This window comes from Tiliqua scincoides, chromosome 5, assembly GCF_035046505.1.
Source record: "Tiliqua scincoides isolate rTilSci1 chromosome 5, rTilSci1.hap2, whole genome shotgun sequence".
NCBI classification, from domain to species: domain Eukaryota; kingdom Metazoa; phylum Chordata; class Lepidosauria; order Squamata; family Scincidae; genus Tiliqua; species Tiliqua scincoides.
Window position 1 is genome coordinate 132,431,010 of NC_089825.1, and position 18,818 is coordinate 132,449,827.

General features: G+C 45.3%; 1 protein-coding gene and 1 long non-coding RNA gene across 2 annotated transcripts; both read right to left on the reverse strand.

Annotated features, from left to right (window-relative positions):
- Positions 1–1,453: 1,453 nt before the first annotated feature.
- On the reverse strand, positions 1,454–18,269 carry LOC136654139 (uncharacterized). The gene is made up of 3 exons (XR_010794583.1): positions 18,126–18,269; positions 2,674–2,791; positions 1,454–2,051 (listed from the first exon to the last, which is right to left on the reverse strand). It is a non-coding gene; the product is annotated as an uncharacterized lncRNA (long non-coding RNA).
- Positions 13,982–15,106, reverse strand: LOC136654138 (olfactory receptor 5B21-like). The gene has a single exon (XM_066631024.1). The coding sequence runs from the start codon at positions 15,104–15,106 to the stop codon at positions 14,165–14,167; it is 942 nt and encodes a 313-aa protein (XP_066487121.1). The 3' UTR covers positions 13,982–14,164.
- Positions 18,270–18,818: the final 549 nt, after the last annotated feature.

Consider the following 18,818-nt stretch of genomic DNA (forward strand, 5'->3'; position numbering starts at 1 on the left):
GATGAGAGAGAACAACGCACCGGACATCCCATGAAGTGCTCAGGGCTTCATGGATGTGTCTCTATGTGAGTCACATTCCTGGAATGTCTCCTAGGGGTAAAGGGAGGCCACTGCTGTGAGGCTCCCTGCAAAACTTAGCACTTTGCACCCCTGTCTAGCTACGGCACTGTGCGAAGGCACTATGCCCAGGCCCCAAACCATGCATTCCCCTCCTGGGAGTCTTCACAGCCCAGCCCTGTGGGATAGTCTGAGAAAAGATGGCCACGTTTAGGAACCAGGTAGAAATTTTTGCTCTCAGCCTGATGGGCAGTTGGTAGGCAGTTTTTTTGCCAAACCCAAACTGTCTTTGAGGTGTGGTGTTTTAGCCAGGGTGGCCACTACTGGCAGGTAGAGTGCAAGATGGGGAGTGAGATTAGGGATCTGGTGTGCCTAAGATCAGCAAGAAAGAGGGGAACCCTGTGTGAGGGAACAAGAACCAATCTCAAGAGGCTGTCTGGCTCAGAGACGCAGGCTGGCGACTTCTCCAGCTTGACCTGCAAACTTCATCTCAAAGACTCTCAGACTTGGAATGGGCAGAGCAATTCTGTCACCTTGACCATCATTCCAGGGGTTGGTGAAAACCTGGGGTTGGCTTGAGGCAACCTGGGGTTGAAGTCATGGTGCTCACTCTCACAAAGGATGCCAAAGTTGCATCTGCCTCCTTCATGTAGGTGCCCACGTTTAAGGGGAAAGAGTTTCATCTAGATAGGACAGTGGTTCCCAAACTGTGGGTCAGGATCCACTGGTGGGTCAAGACCTGATTTATTGTGTTGTGTTTCGGGGGGGGGGGAGACCTGTACTGGACATATGTGTCACATACTGTCCACAGAGAGAGAGAGAGAGAGAGAGAGAGAGAGAAATGATTGAGGGCTCAATCCTATCCAACTTTCCAGAGCAAATGAAGCTGCAGTGCAGCCCCCCCAAAAAAGGAACAAATGTTCCCTTACCCAGAGGGGCCTCCATAATTGCCCTCCCACTGCAGGATGCAGTGTGCATCCCATTGGTACAGCTGCATTGGTGCTGAAATTTGGATAAGATTGGGCCCTTAGCTGGTACACAATTCACATGTTGATCCTAGATAAGAAGATGCATGTTGTTGAAAAATATCTGTGTATCTATCTCCAGATATTTCATTGTGAAGACAATACCTGCCAAGGCTGGAGATCTAGAAGGTCATGGCTTCTACTCCACAGCATTGTCCTGGGCTTGGATCTGGTTGAGTATATGGCATCCAAGGCGTATGCCACAGCATACACAGCATTGTAGATTCCATAGCTGTGGCCAGTCATGTGCATCTCAAACACAGTCATAGGAAGGTTCTCCAGCTTCTCCTCCAGAGTACATGTTTCGCCATCTTTTGCAGGCACACTGGGACTTTGAGATGAGCAGATGAATGCTTGCTCCCAGAATTCTTTCAAGAAACCATTTCTATGGGTCCAGTATTGCCTGGCATTCTGAAGGTATACCTGAAAACCTGCAGGTTCCTTGTGGTGGTTTCTTAAGGTAATGATTCCTTCAAATCTTCCAAAATTCCAGAACCTTGCCATGACAATGGTGGCCAAATCAATCTGGGCTGTCAAAATGTACATCTTTCCAACAGATACGTTTTCCTCGTACTCAGGATCCATTTGCACCATTAGTGAGACCAGCCACACAAGGATCGTGGTGTCACCGTAGATGATATACACTCGGACTTGCTTATCCAGGAGAGGTTGATACTTATGTTCAAGCCTTTGCCCATCCGCATTCCAGGCAGGGGACCGGGCTTGTTTTGGGATTCTTTGTGAGAAGGCAGAACATATTTGATTCGGAGACAGCAAAGGCTCGAAAGCCTGCAGGAATCTATCTCCGTTGTCGTCGTCCATGACCAACAGCCCAACCCATCTCCAACCAAAGTACTGTAATAGAAAGAGAATCCCCCTAACCTGGTGATCTTCATTGGAGACTGTGCGGTAAAAGGAAGGGAATTGGGTTCCATCATTTTCAGCTGGGGCAAATGAGCCATAGGTGAGCTAAAAAGAAAGGTATTTTTTTTTAATTGACTAGAAGTGCAATTCTTGTATACTTGCTCAGAACTAAGCTCAATCCATTTGGATGAGGTTTACTCCCAGGTAAGCATACATACAAAGAATATCTGTATGCACGTATAACTGAGTGGCTTTTTATGCTATTAAATTTTAGTGAAATGAAATTCTGAATGCAATTGCTATCTTTAAGTAAAATTAACAGATCCTTGCCATGAGCATCCTACAACCCAGATGCCAATTCCAGGAAGATAACAGAAGTAGGGTAGAGGATGGAGTAAACTGGAGAAGAATACAAGTTTGATAGTTGCACATACTTAAGTATAGCTATTGTAGGACATTGGCTGTAAGGACAATGTTTAAATATGATGCAGCTTTGGGAGATAGTAAGGAAACCTGATACATGCAAGACTCTGCTAAATGCTAGAATGTGCTAGGCTTCATGCCACATTGTGCGTTTCCTCCATGGTTTGAAGCTATTCTCCATTTGATTTTGCTTTTCATATAAGGCTTTGATCTTCCCTCGTCCCTCTCCATCTTTCTGAACAAAAGCCACTCAGAATAGAAGAGTGAGACAGCCTGAGATTGATCCGCAACACCCAGGTCTTACCTGTGGGATCTTGTAAAGACTCAAGATGTCTGCCATGTAGAAGGAGATATCAGAGCTTAGTCCCCCAACGACAGCTATCAGGTTTTGCTGGAGGCCACATTTGTAGTTGGGGATGAATCTATGGGATTTGAAGAGCAGGTTCAGCAGGGTTCGATAAGTCAACTTCACATTATTGTAGCTGTCATAGATGTGAAATCCCAGTGTGACGTTAGGCAAAATCTTGGGGTTTGTGTTGATCTCATTGACAGCGAATGCCAAGGCCAGGGAATGCTGGTAGAACTTTGTTATCACTCTACAAACGTAATTCTTTGTTTATTCACAAACATATTCTATGTTTTGAAGCCATAACAAATTTTTAAAAAAAATCAGTTTAAATTGGGTGTCTTGTTTTCTAATGTTTCATTTTCTCCCACAAACATGATGTCATTTCCTATGCTAAAGATTATCTTCAGATTATAAGGCTAGAAGCATTCTCTACTCAGTAACTCAATCCACATCCCATAATATTCTCCTTTTCACCAGCACATGATATCTGGAAGATATTGGCAAGGCCCATTTCCAATTCTGTTGTCTTTTTTTTCTGTCTTTTTTTTTTTTTTGGGGGGGGGGGGCAATTTATATAGTCAGATTTTGCTATTTTGTGATGGTGACTTTTTTTAAAGATCCCCCCCCCCCCAAAAAAAAAAATCTCAGATTTTTGTTTACCACATTATTGTCCTTCTTGAAAGTTATGGTGCTGCTGTGAAATTCAGCACAATTCAGAGATAGAGACAGAGAGCGACACTCAGAGCTCTTCTGGGGGAAGGAGAATGAAGTCCAGGTCAGTGGTTATCAGTTAAAAGCATGAGACTCATAAACGGTCAATGACCAAGAAAAATAGGGGTTTTCCTTCCATTCCTGTTAGCTGGGAATTCTGTTTCCTGCCTCTCAAATTCTTAGGTTTCAAAGCGTGTTTGACTCAGAAAAATCTTACATAGGAAGATCATAACCTACATCCAGAAGCGGATTTTCCCGAAAGGAATTTCCATTCAACAGAGAAATTATGTGGGACACCATTCCACCAATGACAAAGTCGCCTGGATAGTCCCATTCGTGCGGAACAGGGAAGGGATGAGACGCAGGGCACTGGGTGTTCTCCACTTTGCACTCCTTGATAAGCAGCAGAAACAGCAGTGCCAGTATTCTCAACACTGTGGCAGCCATGCTTCTCTAGAGGGGAGACTCTCTTCTATCTGTAGGCATGAACAAGCTCAATTAGATGGCAGTCAACCCTGCCCATGTGCTGCCTAAAGAGAACCACATCAGTCTTGTCTGGTGCATCGACAAGGTTATCAAAATGTTCTCTAAAGGACAGCCGAGGTACACCAATTTGAAATCAAACTATATGGTAAAAGGGGGAACCTGTCACAGTTCCAACTGGCAGAGTCCTGCCATTTTTCAACTCTCATTGCAGCTCTCCATGACTCAAACAGAGGGGTTTATAAACACTTCCAGTCTTGCTTATAGATTCTTTTTTTTCTTGTACGGTCTGGAAAGTTTCTGGAATTGGGCCAGGAAAAGAAATGACAATTGTTGAGATAATTGCAGGAGAGATAATCTGCTAAGTGTCATCTCCAATGGGCATCACTGGGGGTAAAAACAAGTTTTATTTTTATAGTTGTTCCGGAATACACTAAGGAAGAGGTGAGAGTTCAGTCTTGGAGAATACCTGCAGGCAGCTGTAAAGGAGAGGCTTACCATATTGCACATGATCTGCTTCATGTTAATAGGATAGGTGGGATCCAATGAATATTTTAAGGTGCTTGTACCTACAGGCCGTTGTGAAAGAATTTGGTGTCCCAGAGGGCCCTGCCCCTAGGATCATGTTTCTAGAGACTTACAACCCAATTCTAAGCTGTCTGGCACCCTAAAGAGCAGCAGTGGCAAAATGGCTACCATTGGGCACCACGACAGCTGCCAGGGTCTCCTTGGGGAAAGGGGACATTCGTCCCCTTTCAGCCCAACACAGAGCATAGGATCTGGTGCAGCAGGGCTCCAACAGTCCCACCCCCCTCTGGCCCTGGTTCTACCCCCATCCCCCTTCTCCTGCCTTCTCCTACCCTAGAATGCCTCACCTCCCACCCAAAAACTCCGCACCACCAACCAGCAGTGCATCTTACCGTGGGCGCTTCCCTGGTAAGGGTTGGCCTACCAGGGCCGGGCCCAGCTCCATTTGGTGCCAGCCAAGTGCTGGTGCTCCTTGGTCTCCCAGTGCTGCAAAATGTGCTTTGTGGCTTGTTTACTGCACACAGCACCAGTGCTGGAGGTCAGCGCTGGCACTGGAGAGTTTAGGATTTGGTCCTTCACCCCATGGCTTGCACACCTGTTCAGGGGGAAAAAATCCAGTCGCTGGTGGGTCTGCTGCAGGTGACGATGGCCAAACAAGAAATACTCTCTTGGGAACATGCAGATTGTGCCAGGGCACCATTTACTAGAACTCTTATTCAGCTGCGCGAGTGTCATCAAGTTGGAGACTGATTTGTTGAGTGAACTGTACTGTTAAATATTTAAATTAGTAAATACAGTTAATGGGGGGGGGGTGTGACACTAACCATAGTGATGCCACTGCATTTAGGCTTTGCATATGATATTGTAATTTATTCTTTACGAACTGGTATAGGAGGAGGTCCATCGTGGGGCTGACACAAAGAGCTCTTGCACCAGGTGATGCAATCCATATTGATGTCTCTGGTTCACCTCCCAGGGCCCAATCAGCACAGGTGCTGCAACTCCAAATGGCTACCAATGGATCCTGTGCAGAATCTGAGCAGGTTGGAGGTCCACCTGCTGTTCTGTCCTACATCCACCCTCCCCACAACCCTGTGCCACTTGGTTCTTATGAGCTCGCCAGGTGTCCATCTGTGGTGTCAAAAGGGTGGTGCAGGCCTCTCCATCAGTGCTGCTTCCTGTCCGGGTGGTTCACATGCTCTTACCTCTCTTTATCTGATCACCTGGAGGCTCCCTTCTGGAAGTGGGCAAGTGAGAACTTGGGGGCTGGAATTGGGCATTGTCAGGCCTTTGGCATCCCAGGGCCTGGATTGCTGAAAGGCAGGACGTGGCAGGAGGGGCCTTGATGCCCAGGCCTGGTATGAAATGCAAACATTGGAACAGCAATCACTGTGTGATTAGCAATCAACTGCACCTGTGTTAGGTGGGAGCCATATGACCTGGGAGAATGTGTGCAGAGTCACGTAGGCTATGGCTGCACCACTGGACAGCCAATCAGAAAGGGTCACAAGACAGTCTTGTGAATATGAGGTCGCCCTATTCTGATTGGCTGGCCCCGGTATATATGGGGGCAAGAACAGACACCAAATGTGGGTTGCTGTGAGGAGTCTCCAGGACTGCCCCCCCCCCCAGGATAAAGTGTGTGCTTTGGTGGCACAGCTGCATCAGAGAGGGAAAGAGATAGAACTGGTCCATTAGATGCTAAAAATACACACCTCTCTACCAATGGCTCTATCTACTTTCCTAAATATTTGATAGCCGTACTGTTTTGAATGATGTTCTTCTGCATGCCAGTTCTCTGGGATGACTAGCATGGAAGCTCCTTTGCCATGGAGACGAGAACACTCACTGCTAGAGATCTTCTGGCTTCTTTTGTATGCATGAAGAACTTGAGTGAGAAAATTAGTGCAACTCAGTTTCTGACATCAGGCCAGAGCAGCAACCACCTTCTCAATTTTGTTTTCCTTATAGAAACTTCTTCAGCTTCCTTTGAAAATTCTTGGACATTTTGCCTTGGAAGGAAGCACTGGCGTAGCTAGGGAGGCAGCACACTAAGTTTTGCAGGGAGCCTCCCTGCAGCATGCCAGTGGCTCTTTCCCCTCCCCTGGGGAGCCATTTGCCTCCGTTCCCCCCACCCACATGGCTCCCCAGGGGAGGAGGAGGAGCTGCTTGCAGGAGGAGGAGGCTCCCTGCAAAACCTAGTGTGCTGCCCCCATCTAGCTATGCCAGTGATAGGAAGCCCAAAACAGATTTTAAAATTTTTTCTGCCAAAGGAATTATTTTGAAAATAATTTGGTTGGCCAACTGAAGATGGTGGTGGCAATAATAGTTGCAATGCAGTAAGATCTAAATTTCCTGGAGATCGCTTGGACTTACGAAGGTTGTAATCCTATGTAGATATACTCAGGAGAAATTTAGTGGGTCTTACTTCCAGGGAAGCATGTATAAGATTGCAGACCTGAATTCAATGGGGCTTACTTCTGAGTAGGTACGCATAGGCTTGCACTGAGAATCACTGTTGTGACCCTCTTAGCTGGTGTTCAAAATGTCCTGTCTACTAAATTCTACATTCAAATAACTGCCAGTGTAGAAATGCTTACTCACAACACTGCCTGCACTATTCTCTTGATATAATCACCTCCTTCCAATGCTGTCATAAGCCCCACTGCAGAAAAAGGTCAGGTTGCTCCCCACCCCCAGCTAAAAGCCTCAGTAATGGCACTGATTGATATGGGACAGTCATCTAAAGCAGGGGTCTCTAAACTTTTTGGCTGAAGGGCTGCATCAAATATCTGGCACAGTGTCAAGGGCTGGAAAAATATATATATAAAATTTAAATAAATACATTAGAGATGGAACTTAGATGAATGAATAAATGAATGGGTTCAATTGTCCAGGACTTCTCCAAGCATGAACACAACCCAAGAAATAAAGCACACACTTAAATGGACCCCCATTCCCTCAACCAACAAGCACAACTCTGGTTGTGTTTGGTCAACGGGGCCAGAAGTGCTCAGGGGATCAGAGACTGGCCACAGGCCAGATAGAGGCTCACTGCGGGCTGCATCTGGCCCCTGGGCCGGGGTTTGGAGACCCCTGATCTAAAGGAAAATTTAAATTAAAAATTTTAAATCCTGCCACGCCAACGTTCCCTGCAAACTCAGAGATCTCTGATCAAATGTGGACCCTCTGCTCCAGTGACTTTTTCCCAATAAAAATGTAAACATTGGGCAATCCAGTTGAAGATCTTGTAACATGTAAGGTAAGCAGTGTACAATTTTCAGAATAGCTCTTTCAAATGTGTGTTCTGTGCTAGAAGGGCAGAAGCACATCAGACAGGCAATATTTATTTAGAATGTATTTATTTAAGAGGTTTCTATCCCCCCCCACCTTCCACCCCCATAGCGGCCAGCAGGCTTACAACAACCGTCAGATCTGTGGGATTCCTCGTCTTTGGCTGCATTGCCTAAAAGAGAAACGCCCAAAATTGTGCAGCAATTCATATTGGTCTGTGGTCTCCACCCTGTTGAATATTTCCTAGTTACTGTTTCCCTGGTATCTTGCCTACTCCTTTCCTCCTATACCCTTACAGAAAATGAGGGGTAGGAGGCTGGAGGTACTACACATCCATTTGAACCCTGATTTTATACTCTCTTCCTCTGCTTCAGGTCACAACAGAACCCAGACCACTCAGTTTCTTCTCCCACTACTAGCAATTGCAAGGGCAGTGGAAGGGACATGGTTGCACATTGGACTTCTACAGTGCACTAGTTGGAAGAGTAGCATTTGTGAGGAGTTCCACAGCTGGCTGCCACACAGTGGGGTGAAAGAGGTGGATTTTTCAGGCTTGTCCAGGTCTTTGTCTTTCATTCTTAGTACAGTAAATCTTCACCTAAAGTCCTAGTTGATAGGTTCTTGAAAACTGCATCATTAGGGCAGCAGGACACAGGACACAGGACACAGGTTGTGTCCTGCTGTCTTGTGTGCTCCCTGGGGCATCTGGTGGGCCACTGTGAGATACAGGAAGCTGGACTAGATGAGCCTTTGGCCTGATCCACTAGGGCTCTTCATACAAGTTCTAACAACAACAAAAATCACTGTAGGCTGATTGATGTATGTAAACAAGAGTTAATGTTCTTACAGCATATTTCTGCTCCATTGACCAATAGCCTGTGCTTTGCCCTGCTGCAGCCTTCCCAGCCCCTCCCAGCATGCACCTGGACCTGGGCTTGCCAGGCAGGTTGCTCCTTAAGGTGGGTAAGTCTGGCCCTGGACAACACTGTTTTAATTTTTTTTTTTTTAAGTTAGCTGATTAGTTCCGTCATTTTTTTTTCAAAGTATCTTGGTGAACAAAATGCATTCATCTGCTGCATGAAATTCATAATTGTTCATCAATGGGAGACTGTGTACTGTATGTGTACTGTAAGAATGGTCATGGTACATTTTGTGACCTATATCAACTTGAACTCCAGGTCTTCTCACATCTAGAATGACAAAGTCATCATATTCTTGTGCAAACATTTGGACAGTTCAGAACTCTGGCTATTTGCAAAGAGTGGCCTGCTGAATTAGCATTTAGTCTGTTGGAAGTTAAGCAGAACAAGAGGCCTATGAGCCTTAGCACATGCCATTTGTTTCTTAATCTGTGGTACTATAGGGGCCATCCTGTAAGCCAAATCTGGACCAAGCAAGGTGGTTTATGCATTGAACCTTTTTTATTGATATACTGGCTTGGCAGGATGATCCGAAAGGACACACAAACACAGAGCTCTCAGAGTGAACAAAGATTTTATTACAGAAACAGAGAAGGAGAACAAAAGGGAAGTACCAAGAAAAGGGAGCTAACAGCCTGGTGATATCCAGGGCTGAGAGCCAGAGACTGACAGCCCAATTCTAACCTATCCTAGAGCAGGCAGGCCAGCACGCCTGCCCCACATCCAAGGCAGGTTGGAGGCTGAAAGTGGCTCAGCCTGGAGCAAGAGGAATCAATTCCCCTTACTCTGGATAAAGTGGCAGCAGGCCCAATGCGGCTACTTAGATCTGCGCCACCTAAAGATTTTGAACAAGTCAAAATCCTGTGGGACTGGCTAGTTGATACTGCAGTTCTTGGAGATGCCAGAGTTGATAAAGAGAACTAGAAAGAAGACAAAATACCAAGACCTGGTTATTGAAATCACTACGGACAAAGCATACCAAAGTGGTCTCCATTGTTGTTGGGGCACTTGGAACAATCTTGAAAAGTTCTGCAAACTACTTAAACAACTGCAGCTTACTGAAATAACACCATCAGATCGGCAAAAAAGAGTGCTTTTAGGAACATTGTACATATTGCACCGATACCTAGTTGATACTTGGGTCTCAGGCTGAGACTTGTATCAATTGCTCAATACCAGTTTACAACTGTGTTTCATGAAGTTTGGCATGATGATGATGATGATGATGATGATAAGACGCCTGCGTTGGCTCGGTCATGTTGTGAGAATGGATGATGGCCGGATCCCAAAGGATCTCCTCTATGGAGAACTCGTGCAAGGAAAGCGCCCTACAGGTAGACCACAGCTGCGATACAAGGACATCTGCAAGAGGGATCTGAAGGCCTTAGGAGTGGACCTCAACAAGTGGGAAACCCTGGCCTCTGAGCGGCCCGCTTGGAGGCAGGCTGTGCAGCATGGCCTTTCCCAGTTTGAAGAGACACTTGGCCAACAGTCTGAGGCTAAGAGACAAAGAAGGAAGGCCCATAGCCAGGGAGACAGGCCAGGGACAGACTGCACTTGCTCCCAGTGTGGAAGGGATTGTCACTCCCGAATCGGCCTTTTCAGCCACACTAGATGCTGTTCCAGAACCACCTTTCAGAGCGCTATACCATAGTCTTTCGAGACTGAAGGTTGCCAACTAGTAATAATGGCAATATATATAATATTATATATTAAAATAATAAAACATGCTGGTGTGTGGGGCTCTAAAAACGCACTCTATGTGGGGCTGCCCTTGAAGACGGTTCGGAAACTGCAACTAGTGCAGAATGCGGCGGCCCGTGTGGTTACTGGAGGTAGGCGGTTCGACCCTGTCAGTCCGCTTCTCCAGCGGCTGCACTGGCTGCCCATTCGTTTCCGGGCCCAATTCAAGGTGCTGGTATTGACCTGTAAAGCCCTATACTGCTCTGGACCAGGGTATCTTAGAGATCGCCTGCTCCCGTACAATCCGGCTCGCCCTCTCAGGTCATCAGAGAAGGCCTTTTTACAAGTGCCGCCGCCTAGGGAGGTACGTGGGGCGGCTGCAAGAAATAGGGCCTTCTCAGTAGTGGCACCAACGCTATGGAACTCCCTTCCCCTTGACTTAAGAATGGCTCCCTCTCTTGAGACCTTTCGGCAAGGCCTGAAGACCCTTCTGTTTAAACAGGCCTTCTGAGTTCTTGGCTTTTTAACATCTTTTTAACATCTTTTAATATTTTTTTACAGGCCTGATTCTTTTATGACTTGCTGCTGCTCTATGCTCTTTTTACCTATTTTTTTTACTCTGACTGCTGTTTTTAGTATGTGTTAATATGTTTTTATTTGTTTTTTAAATTGTTTTTAATATGTTGTAAACTGCCTTGAGTCCCTTCGGGGAGAAAGGCGGGGTAGAAATAAAGTTATTATTATTATTATTATTATTATTATTGTGGGTGTGATGTTAGCTAGATTCTGAATTGGAGACTATAACCAGCCTAGCATAGGCTGTGATGAAATAGTATAAATTAATAATATACTGGTGTGTGGGTCTCTCTCTGCGTGTGGGGAGAACATAATGCTCATATATGGTGATGTCTGGAAGTTGGGCCAGGTGTTCCAACTGTCATTTAGAAAAGGATGGGAAATTTTACCTCAAAGGGAGGAGATTTAACACTTTTAAAGCCAGTCCCCCCACCCACATGGCGGAGTGTCACAAACTTGGAAGGACTAATCCCAGGGTCACAGTTCACTTCCCCTCCCCAGAGGTTACATCTAAAGAAAGTTACAATTCCCTAATTCTATCAAGTGTAATGGGGCTTGAGTCAGTCACAATGAACTTAATCTGGTCAATTTTAATGGTGCTTAGTTAGGATTCACTGTCTTAGGATTCAACTGTCTACCTCAGGAGTGTCGTTTCAAACAGCGAGAGATACCAATTAAGAAACAAAAGGATTCTCAGTATGTGAAAGAAAATTTTCCTTCAAGTAACTGCTCCAGCACTGAGAAGGGAATGGGATAAGGCCTGTGGGTGCATACCTAACAACCTTTGTTCCCACTGTTTAGGCAGGCAGGCAGACAATGAGAAGATTTAACTTTTATTGAACATGTAGAGGGCTGTGATGCATCATTTGACAAGTGCATCCAACTTAAATATCCAAAATTGCCAGGCCTGATCCAGCATCAGTAAGGGCCAAAGTAGCCATGGCAGAAGCATGATATTTGTGTTTGAATGTTGGTCACAGCGAATGCAAAAGTAGCATTTCATGCAAGAGAGAGGGAAGAAGTGGAGGGCAAGAGGGGATCAAAGGGAGAGAGGGCAGAGACACAAAATTTCCTTCCCCTTCCATGCTACCAAAGAAGGAGAAGTAACCACTGATACTGGCATAGAGGTTGGGTAAGATGGGATTGGATGCAGTTACAGGATGAAGGGAAAGCATTCTTGATGATATAATGGGCTCAGAATTCATGGAGCTACTTCCCAGTCTTCTTGGAAATGAGCTTGGTATGCTGAGTTTGATTTAGAGGAGTGCACAACACTAAGAGGATGACAGTTAGGACCAGGGCTTTCTTTCTAATGGAACGCGGGGGGACGGAGTTCTGGCACCTTTTTGCAGGGGCCCCTCCCCTTCGGAGGGATTCCTGGGGGGGAGCAAAACAGAGGAATTCGCTGGGTGGGTGCTGGGGGGTGCAGGGTGGGCGGGCGCCTGGCCCCTGCCTGACCGCACAACGACCCCCTCCTGCCCCCACCCCCAAGCTCTCGCCTGAGCCCAGCCCGCCTCCCCTCCCCGTGCTATGCTTCCCCGTGCAGCTTCCAAGCCGGTGGAGGGCGCAGGGGACATGCGCCGACGCCGAGAAGGAGGTCGCACAGCCAGCCTGCCAGGGAGACGGACTGCGGCACCCACGGAATGCCCAGGTACTGGCTTGGCAGAGGAGGAGGGGAAGGAAGCTGGCTGGTGCAGCCCCCCAGCCAATCTACAGCACGAGCCTAGGCATGTCTACTCAGAAGTAAGTCTCATTGTGCTCAATGGGGCTTGCTCCTGGGAAAGCGTGCATAGCCTTGCAGCCTGAGAGCCCAAGCCTATGCATGTCTACTCAGAAGTAAGTTCCATTGTGTTCCATGGGGCTTACTTCTGGGAAAGTGTCATAGCCTTGCAGCCTGAGTAGACAGGCAGAGGAAGGGCTCTGAGGCTGCAGTCCTCTCCACACTTTCCTGGGAGGAAGCCCCATTGACTCTAATGGGACTGACTTCTGAGTAGACAGGCACAGGATTGGGTCCTGAGGCTGCCATCCTATCCACAGTAAGCCCCATTCACTAAAGTGGACTTCTGAGTAGACATGCATAGGATTAGGCTCTTAGGCTGCAATCCTAGGCACTTTCCTAGGAGTAAGCTCCATTGACTACAACGAGACTTACTTCAGAGTAGACATACCTAGGATTGGGCTCATAATCCTGGCAGAGATATATATCTGCACCCGTTTTCACATGCTAAGGGCAGGTGAAAAGGGATTCTAAGTGTACAAAGTGCTGTCCAGCCTTGCCAGAGATCCTCCTCATCCTTCCCCCACAAGCATGCCCTCTGCCAGCCAGTGTTTGCAGCTCCTCTCCAGCAATGCACAGCAGCTGCTCAGGGCAGCATATGGTTGGCAACCTTCAGTCTCGAAAGACTATGGTATAAGCCTATAGCACCCGGTATTCCCAGGCAGTCTCCCATCCAAGTACTAACCAGGCCTGATCCTGCTTAGCTTCCGAGATCAGACAAGATCGGGCATGTGTAGGGTAACAGTTGAGAACATACAATTGCATGCCAAGCGCCTTCCCAAAGACATAGAGTATTCTGATACCTGAATTAAACCATATTTAATCCCTTGTTTGCAAATGTAGCTGTTTCTATGTGCACCTAAGGACCCCTCTCGTGTAAGAATTCCTTTTTTGTTCTTACTCCCACAGTTGCTTAGAGTAATTTTACTACATGGAACTCATGTAAGCCATTTTTCGGAATCCATTCACTGCTTCCTCTCCTCAAAGTAGTGCCACACTACATACTACATGCTACAAGTGCACCTGTACAGTATTTTCCCCCATGTGTAGAAAAAGTAGCTAGGGGGAAGGGGATGTGGAGATTGACAGCCCAATTCTATGCATGTCTACTCAGAAGTAAGTTCAACTTTAGGGGGGAAGCACATAAAAAATATTTTATTTATCCAATAAAAAATGGTTTAAAAATAAATAAATAAATAAAAGATTAACAAGTTGTGAGTTCCTGCACCCCCTTTTTTTTTTTTTTTTTTTTTTTTTTACAAAAAAAAAGCACTGGTTAGGACCATGCATAAGTTTACATGCAGAAATCACAGTATAAGCAAGATATGAACCAGCAGTATTCTGGATCTTGGTTCAGTTACTTTGCAGTCTAATACAGAATGTTGCACAAATCATATGCACAACAACAACCAATTACTGTTTCTTTTCCTTCAGACCACCTTTATCCAAAACAACACAAAAAGTCATCTTCTGGCTAAATGCAACATCGGTGAAGAACTCTTTTCAGGGCTCTCTTGACCTCTCGATTTCTCAGGCTGTAGATGAGGGGGTTCACCAAGGGTGTCAGAATGGTGTAGCCAACAGAGAAGAACTTGTTGATATCTATCAGTTCATTGGTTTCTGGTAACATGTAGACAATCATGAGGGTCCCATAGAAAATAGTCACAACAGTGAGATGAGAGGAGCAAGTGGAGAATGTCTTTTGCCTCTTGGCCACCGAAGAAATTCTGAAGACTTTAGAAATGATACAAACGTAGGAAGCCAGCGTTAGGACAAAAGGAGGAAGGGTAAATGCACAACTCAAAATAACTAACAATGTAGAAACGAGCTGGGTGTCACTGCAGGACAGTTTTATAATTATAGAAGAGTCACAGAAAAAATGGTTGATTACATTTGAGCCACAGAAAGTGAGCTGTGACATGAACGACGTGATGATGGTACAGGCCATAAACCCACTGATCCAAGATCCACATGCCAGATATTTGCAGAGCCTGCGACTCATCAGAGCTGCATAATGGAGGGGTCTGCATATTGCTAAATAGCGGTCATAAGACATCACAGACAGAAGGTAACATTCAGTGCCAGCCAAGCCACCAAAGAAAAAACATTGCATGATGCAGAGCCTAATGAAAACGCCCTTATCCCCAGATAGGAAACTGACCAGCATCTGGGGTAGAATGGTGGAGCTGTAGCAGAGTTCCAGGACAGACAAATTTCCTAAGAAGAAGTACATGGGTGTGTGAAGGTGCTGGTCAGCTATGATGAGCAGTACTATGAGAAAGTTCCCAGCCATGGTTGCAATGTAAATTAAGAGGAAGAGCAGGAAGAGAGGAATCTGCAGATCCTGCACATCTCCAAATCCAAGAAGGATGAATTCTGAAATTGCAGATTCATTGTCCGTTTCCATTTTTGCCATCACATGATCATCTAGAGCAGCCATCTAGAGCAGCCACTAGTGTGCCACAAGTGGTCTTCAGGTGTGCCACAGGAGTTTGGGGGAAGATCATTTATTAGTAGGGCCAATGGGGATGTGAGCCCCCCACTGGCAGCATGGTGTGCCTTGTCAATTGTCAAAAACCTGATGATGTGCCTTAACAATTTTAGTGCCTTGTCAATGTGCCATGAGATGAAAAAGGTTGAAAATCACTGATCTAGAGAAAGAGTTACAAAGGCAGAAACAGAAGATCATAACATATTGGAAAAGATGAAGGTCAAAACGTTTGCATGTTGGGCAGTGCACTTGATTGTTTTGCAGTGCATTCCTGAGTATTTTCACTCAGAAGTAAAACTCATTGCATTCAATGTGGCTAACTCCCAGGAAAGTGTGTATTGGATTAGAGCCTCAATGACATTTGTCCTTTTCTGTTTTATTTAGTACACCCACCCAAATAAAGGAGAAAACAAAACAAACAAAAAAAACACCTCTTAAAACTACAGCCTAGTTCACTGTGTTGGAGAACCCCAAAATACCTGATGCTTGCCCCCACTTTTTCTTGGACATGATTCATTCTTACTCATATGATACATACCTGAGCTATCTTCAGATACACAGTCAGTATGTGCAAATGGAAACATGCTAATTGGTCCTTCCTTGCATTGGTCTGACCTTCTGAAAAGAGCTTATACATGCATAACATACAGGCTCTTATCTGTGTTCTGTACACCAGAAAGGCTATTTCTGGACTCTTCCTTTGTATCATACTCTATTCAGAAGATTGGTATATAATGTTTGGGAGCAGAGGCAGCAGGTAGAAACCTTTTCTGGCCTTCACATGTAAATACAAACTCATGGAATCTGCTCAGAATGAAAGAATTAAAGAAATGTCCCCCACATTTAATCATCATTTGTATTATAAACATTGTTGGGGTAGTTAAAAAATTTTTGTAAAATATTTCCTTGTAAGCAAAATATTTGGCACAATCAACCAATCTACATGTTTTCACCATAAAAATGAAAAGAAACCTAAATTTTTCCTTTAAATTTCTTTCTTTCTTTCTTTCTTTCTTTCTTTCTTTCTTTCTTTCTTTCTTTCTTTCTTTCTTTCTATAAAGGAGAATTGTTAATACCTGTAACCTTGAAATTAGAAGAAACTGATTTTTCAAACTGATTCTCAGAAATAAAGATATATTCTGGATATTTTCAACCAAAAAATTATGAGCCAGGTAAGATTGTACATCATTTCTCCATACAGAGTGTTATAAGATTGCCCTTGTCAAGGAGCAATAATCTGTTTTTAATAAACAGAGTTCAATTACACCCCCCCCCCAAATATCCTCTCTTATCAACTCTCTGATAAGATGCTAGACATATGGTGAGTACCTTTAGCACCTTCAGTACTGTATTTGCAAATATGAAGCCTTTTCATATAACAAGATTTCTTCTCTGCTGTGGGTCATTTAAACATATGCTAAATAGGTCTCAACCTTACCTTTGTAGCTGAGTCACATCAGAGACATACATATTTCTCTGAATAGAGATGTGCTGCCCACTGTCTTTCCTTCTAACTTGCTTTGCAGAACACATCTCCTTCAGCCAAAAATTCTTTTTCTGGCCCTTGTAACTGGAAGATCTTGGTTCCATTCTTATCCTCAGTTCACTTTCTCCTCACCATTCTCTTACTTATTATTTCTCTGATCCACATGCGGATTAATTATCCTTTCACCCCATGGGAAAGAGAAAGCTCACTGGGTCATTCTGGAAATTGTCTTTCATTCAGTGCAGTGTTTGAAATTCTAGGGAGACAATATAGTTCAGGAAATAGACTTCTAGTGAGGCAATGTCACATGATGAAAGACGTGCTTTTTCAATATGGGATACTTAACTCCAGTGTCAGAAAAAGTATTTTGGCTCATGTTCAATGCTATTTGCAAGAAGATCTTGGTAGGGGCATTTGAAGCTTCCTCCGTTTCTAGAATCAATTAATCCCCCTGTTGGCAACACATTCTGGGATGCGATTCTGTGCTCTGCCTTGCAGTCTATTAACAACCCAGTCCTAAACTTCCTTATCACCCAGGGCTGTAGTGGTGCCAAAATGGTGACCACTGCATCCTATGGGGAAAGCAAACAATGCCAGTTCTCCTCAGAGTAACAGAACAAACATTCCCTTACCCCGTGTAGTGACCAGGCCGCCCCAATGGGTTTCCTTGGATCTGTGCCTGCTATTGAGCTGGAGCAGAATGGAGGAGACCCATGTTGGGTTTCCTGGCCCAGGAGGAGGGTTAGGATATGGCAGCAGAGCCTGCCACCATCTCTGCCCCCTCCTGGGCTCATCCTCTCCCACTCCCTGACCTCTCCTTGCCCAGTTCTGCCTCCTCCCCACCCCTCCCCCACTCCAAAATGCCCTGCCATTGGCTGGTGATAAACCTTACCACTGGGAACCCTCGTCACTTGTTCTCTGGAGCCGCGGCCCCACTGGTGGAGTGCTGGTGCTGGGCCCAACAGGCTTGGGCCCTAAGTCACGGGTTTGCCAGAGGTCATGGGTTTGTCTCAGTGATATGACTCCATCATCATGCCAATACAGTGCTATGAGTATGCCTGCATAGGTTTTGGATGGCTTATCCATTATGCTGGCAAAATTCCATTGGTGCAAGGCCCACACTGACCAGGCACATGCATGCAATGTGGCCATAAAGAAGCACAGATTTGTCCCAAATCGTTTAGCCCTCTTCCATTCCAGATTTATTCCATTCCTCTGCATAATGTTATGCTGAAATTAGGGTGGTGCAAGGAAGTCATGAGCGGTCACCCAATGAAGTCATGAGTGGTCAAAAAACCACGATTGCACTCATTCACCCAAGGGAAATGTCTGAAATTGTCAAGTGTATTAGTTTAGTTTTAAAGAACAGCTTTGCATGAAAACAAGCAACAGTGTTAGGCGTGCTAGAGTGAAATAACTGAAGCTACAACAGGAAACTAGAAAAGGCTTGCATCTCACCTTGCTCAAAGGGTAAAAATGGTGATGGCATCCGCCTTGCATGAAGATTTGGTTTTGCTAAGCGTACAAAATGAGCCCATATATGGGAGCTACGTAGCTTGCGAGGGGCGAATAAAGAGGGAAGACTTGTAAGTATACAAGGTATAAAAGCCCAACTACTGTGGCTCAGGAGCTCCTCTGCTTGACATCTGCTGTATCACTTAGTTACTCCTGTATCAGCTGAACAAACTGATAAACATGAACTGAATTGCTGGTGTTGTCTGAGCAACCAAACAGTTTGACAACAACAGGAAAACTGAACCCATTCTTATGAGAGGGGAGGGCCAGAACAAGACTGGAAGAGAGGCCACAGGGGTAACACCTTTGCTGCACTGGGTGACACCAAACTCAATGATAGCACTGGAATATAGCATTCAACCTGAAAGCAGGCATTCTTCATGTGTGTACAGTGTAGAATGGGAACATGAAGGTATGGGTTAACCCTGATTATGCTAATCTCTCCTTTGTGATGCCTCCGCCAGGTAGTCTTAGGTTTAATGCTTTTCTGAGGTGAGACTACTGGCGGGAGAGTGAAGCAGGCAGCTGCAATCCCAGATGCTCCTCAGTCTGCACTCTTGAAACAGAAAAAAGATGAAGCTGCTCAGTCCTCTCCTTTAACTTCCTGGGCATCTTGAAATGTAAAGAAGAGAGATC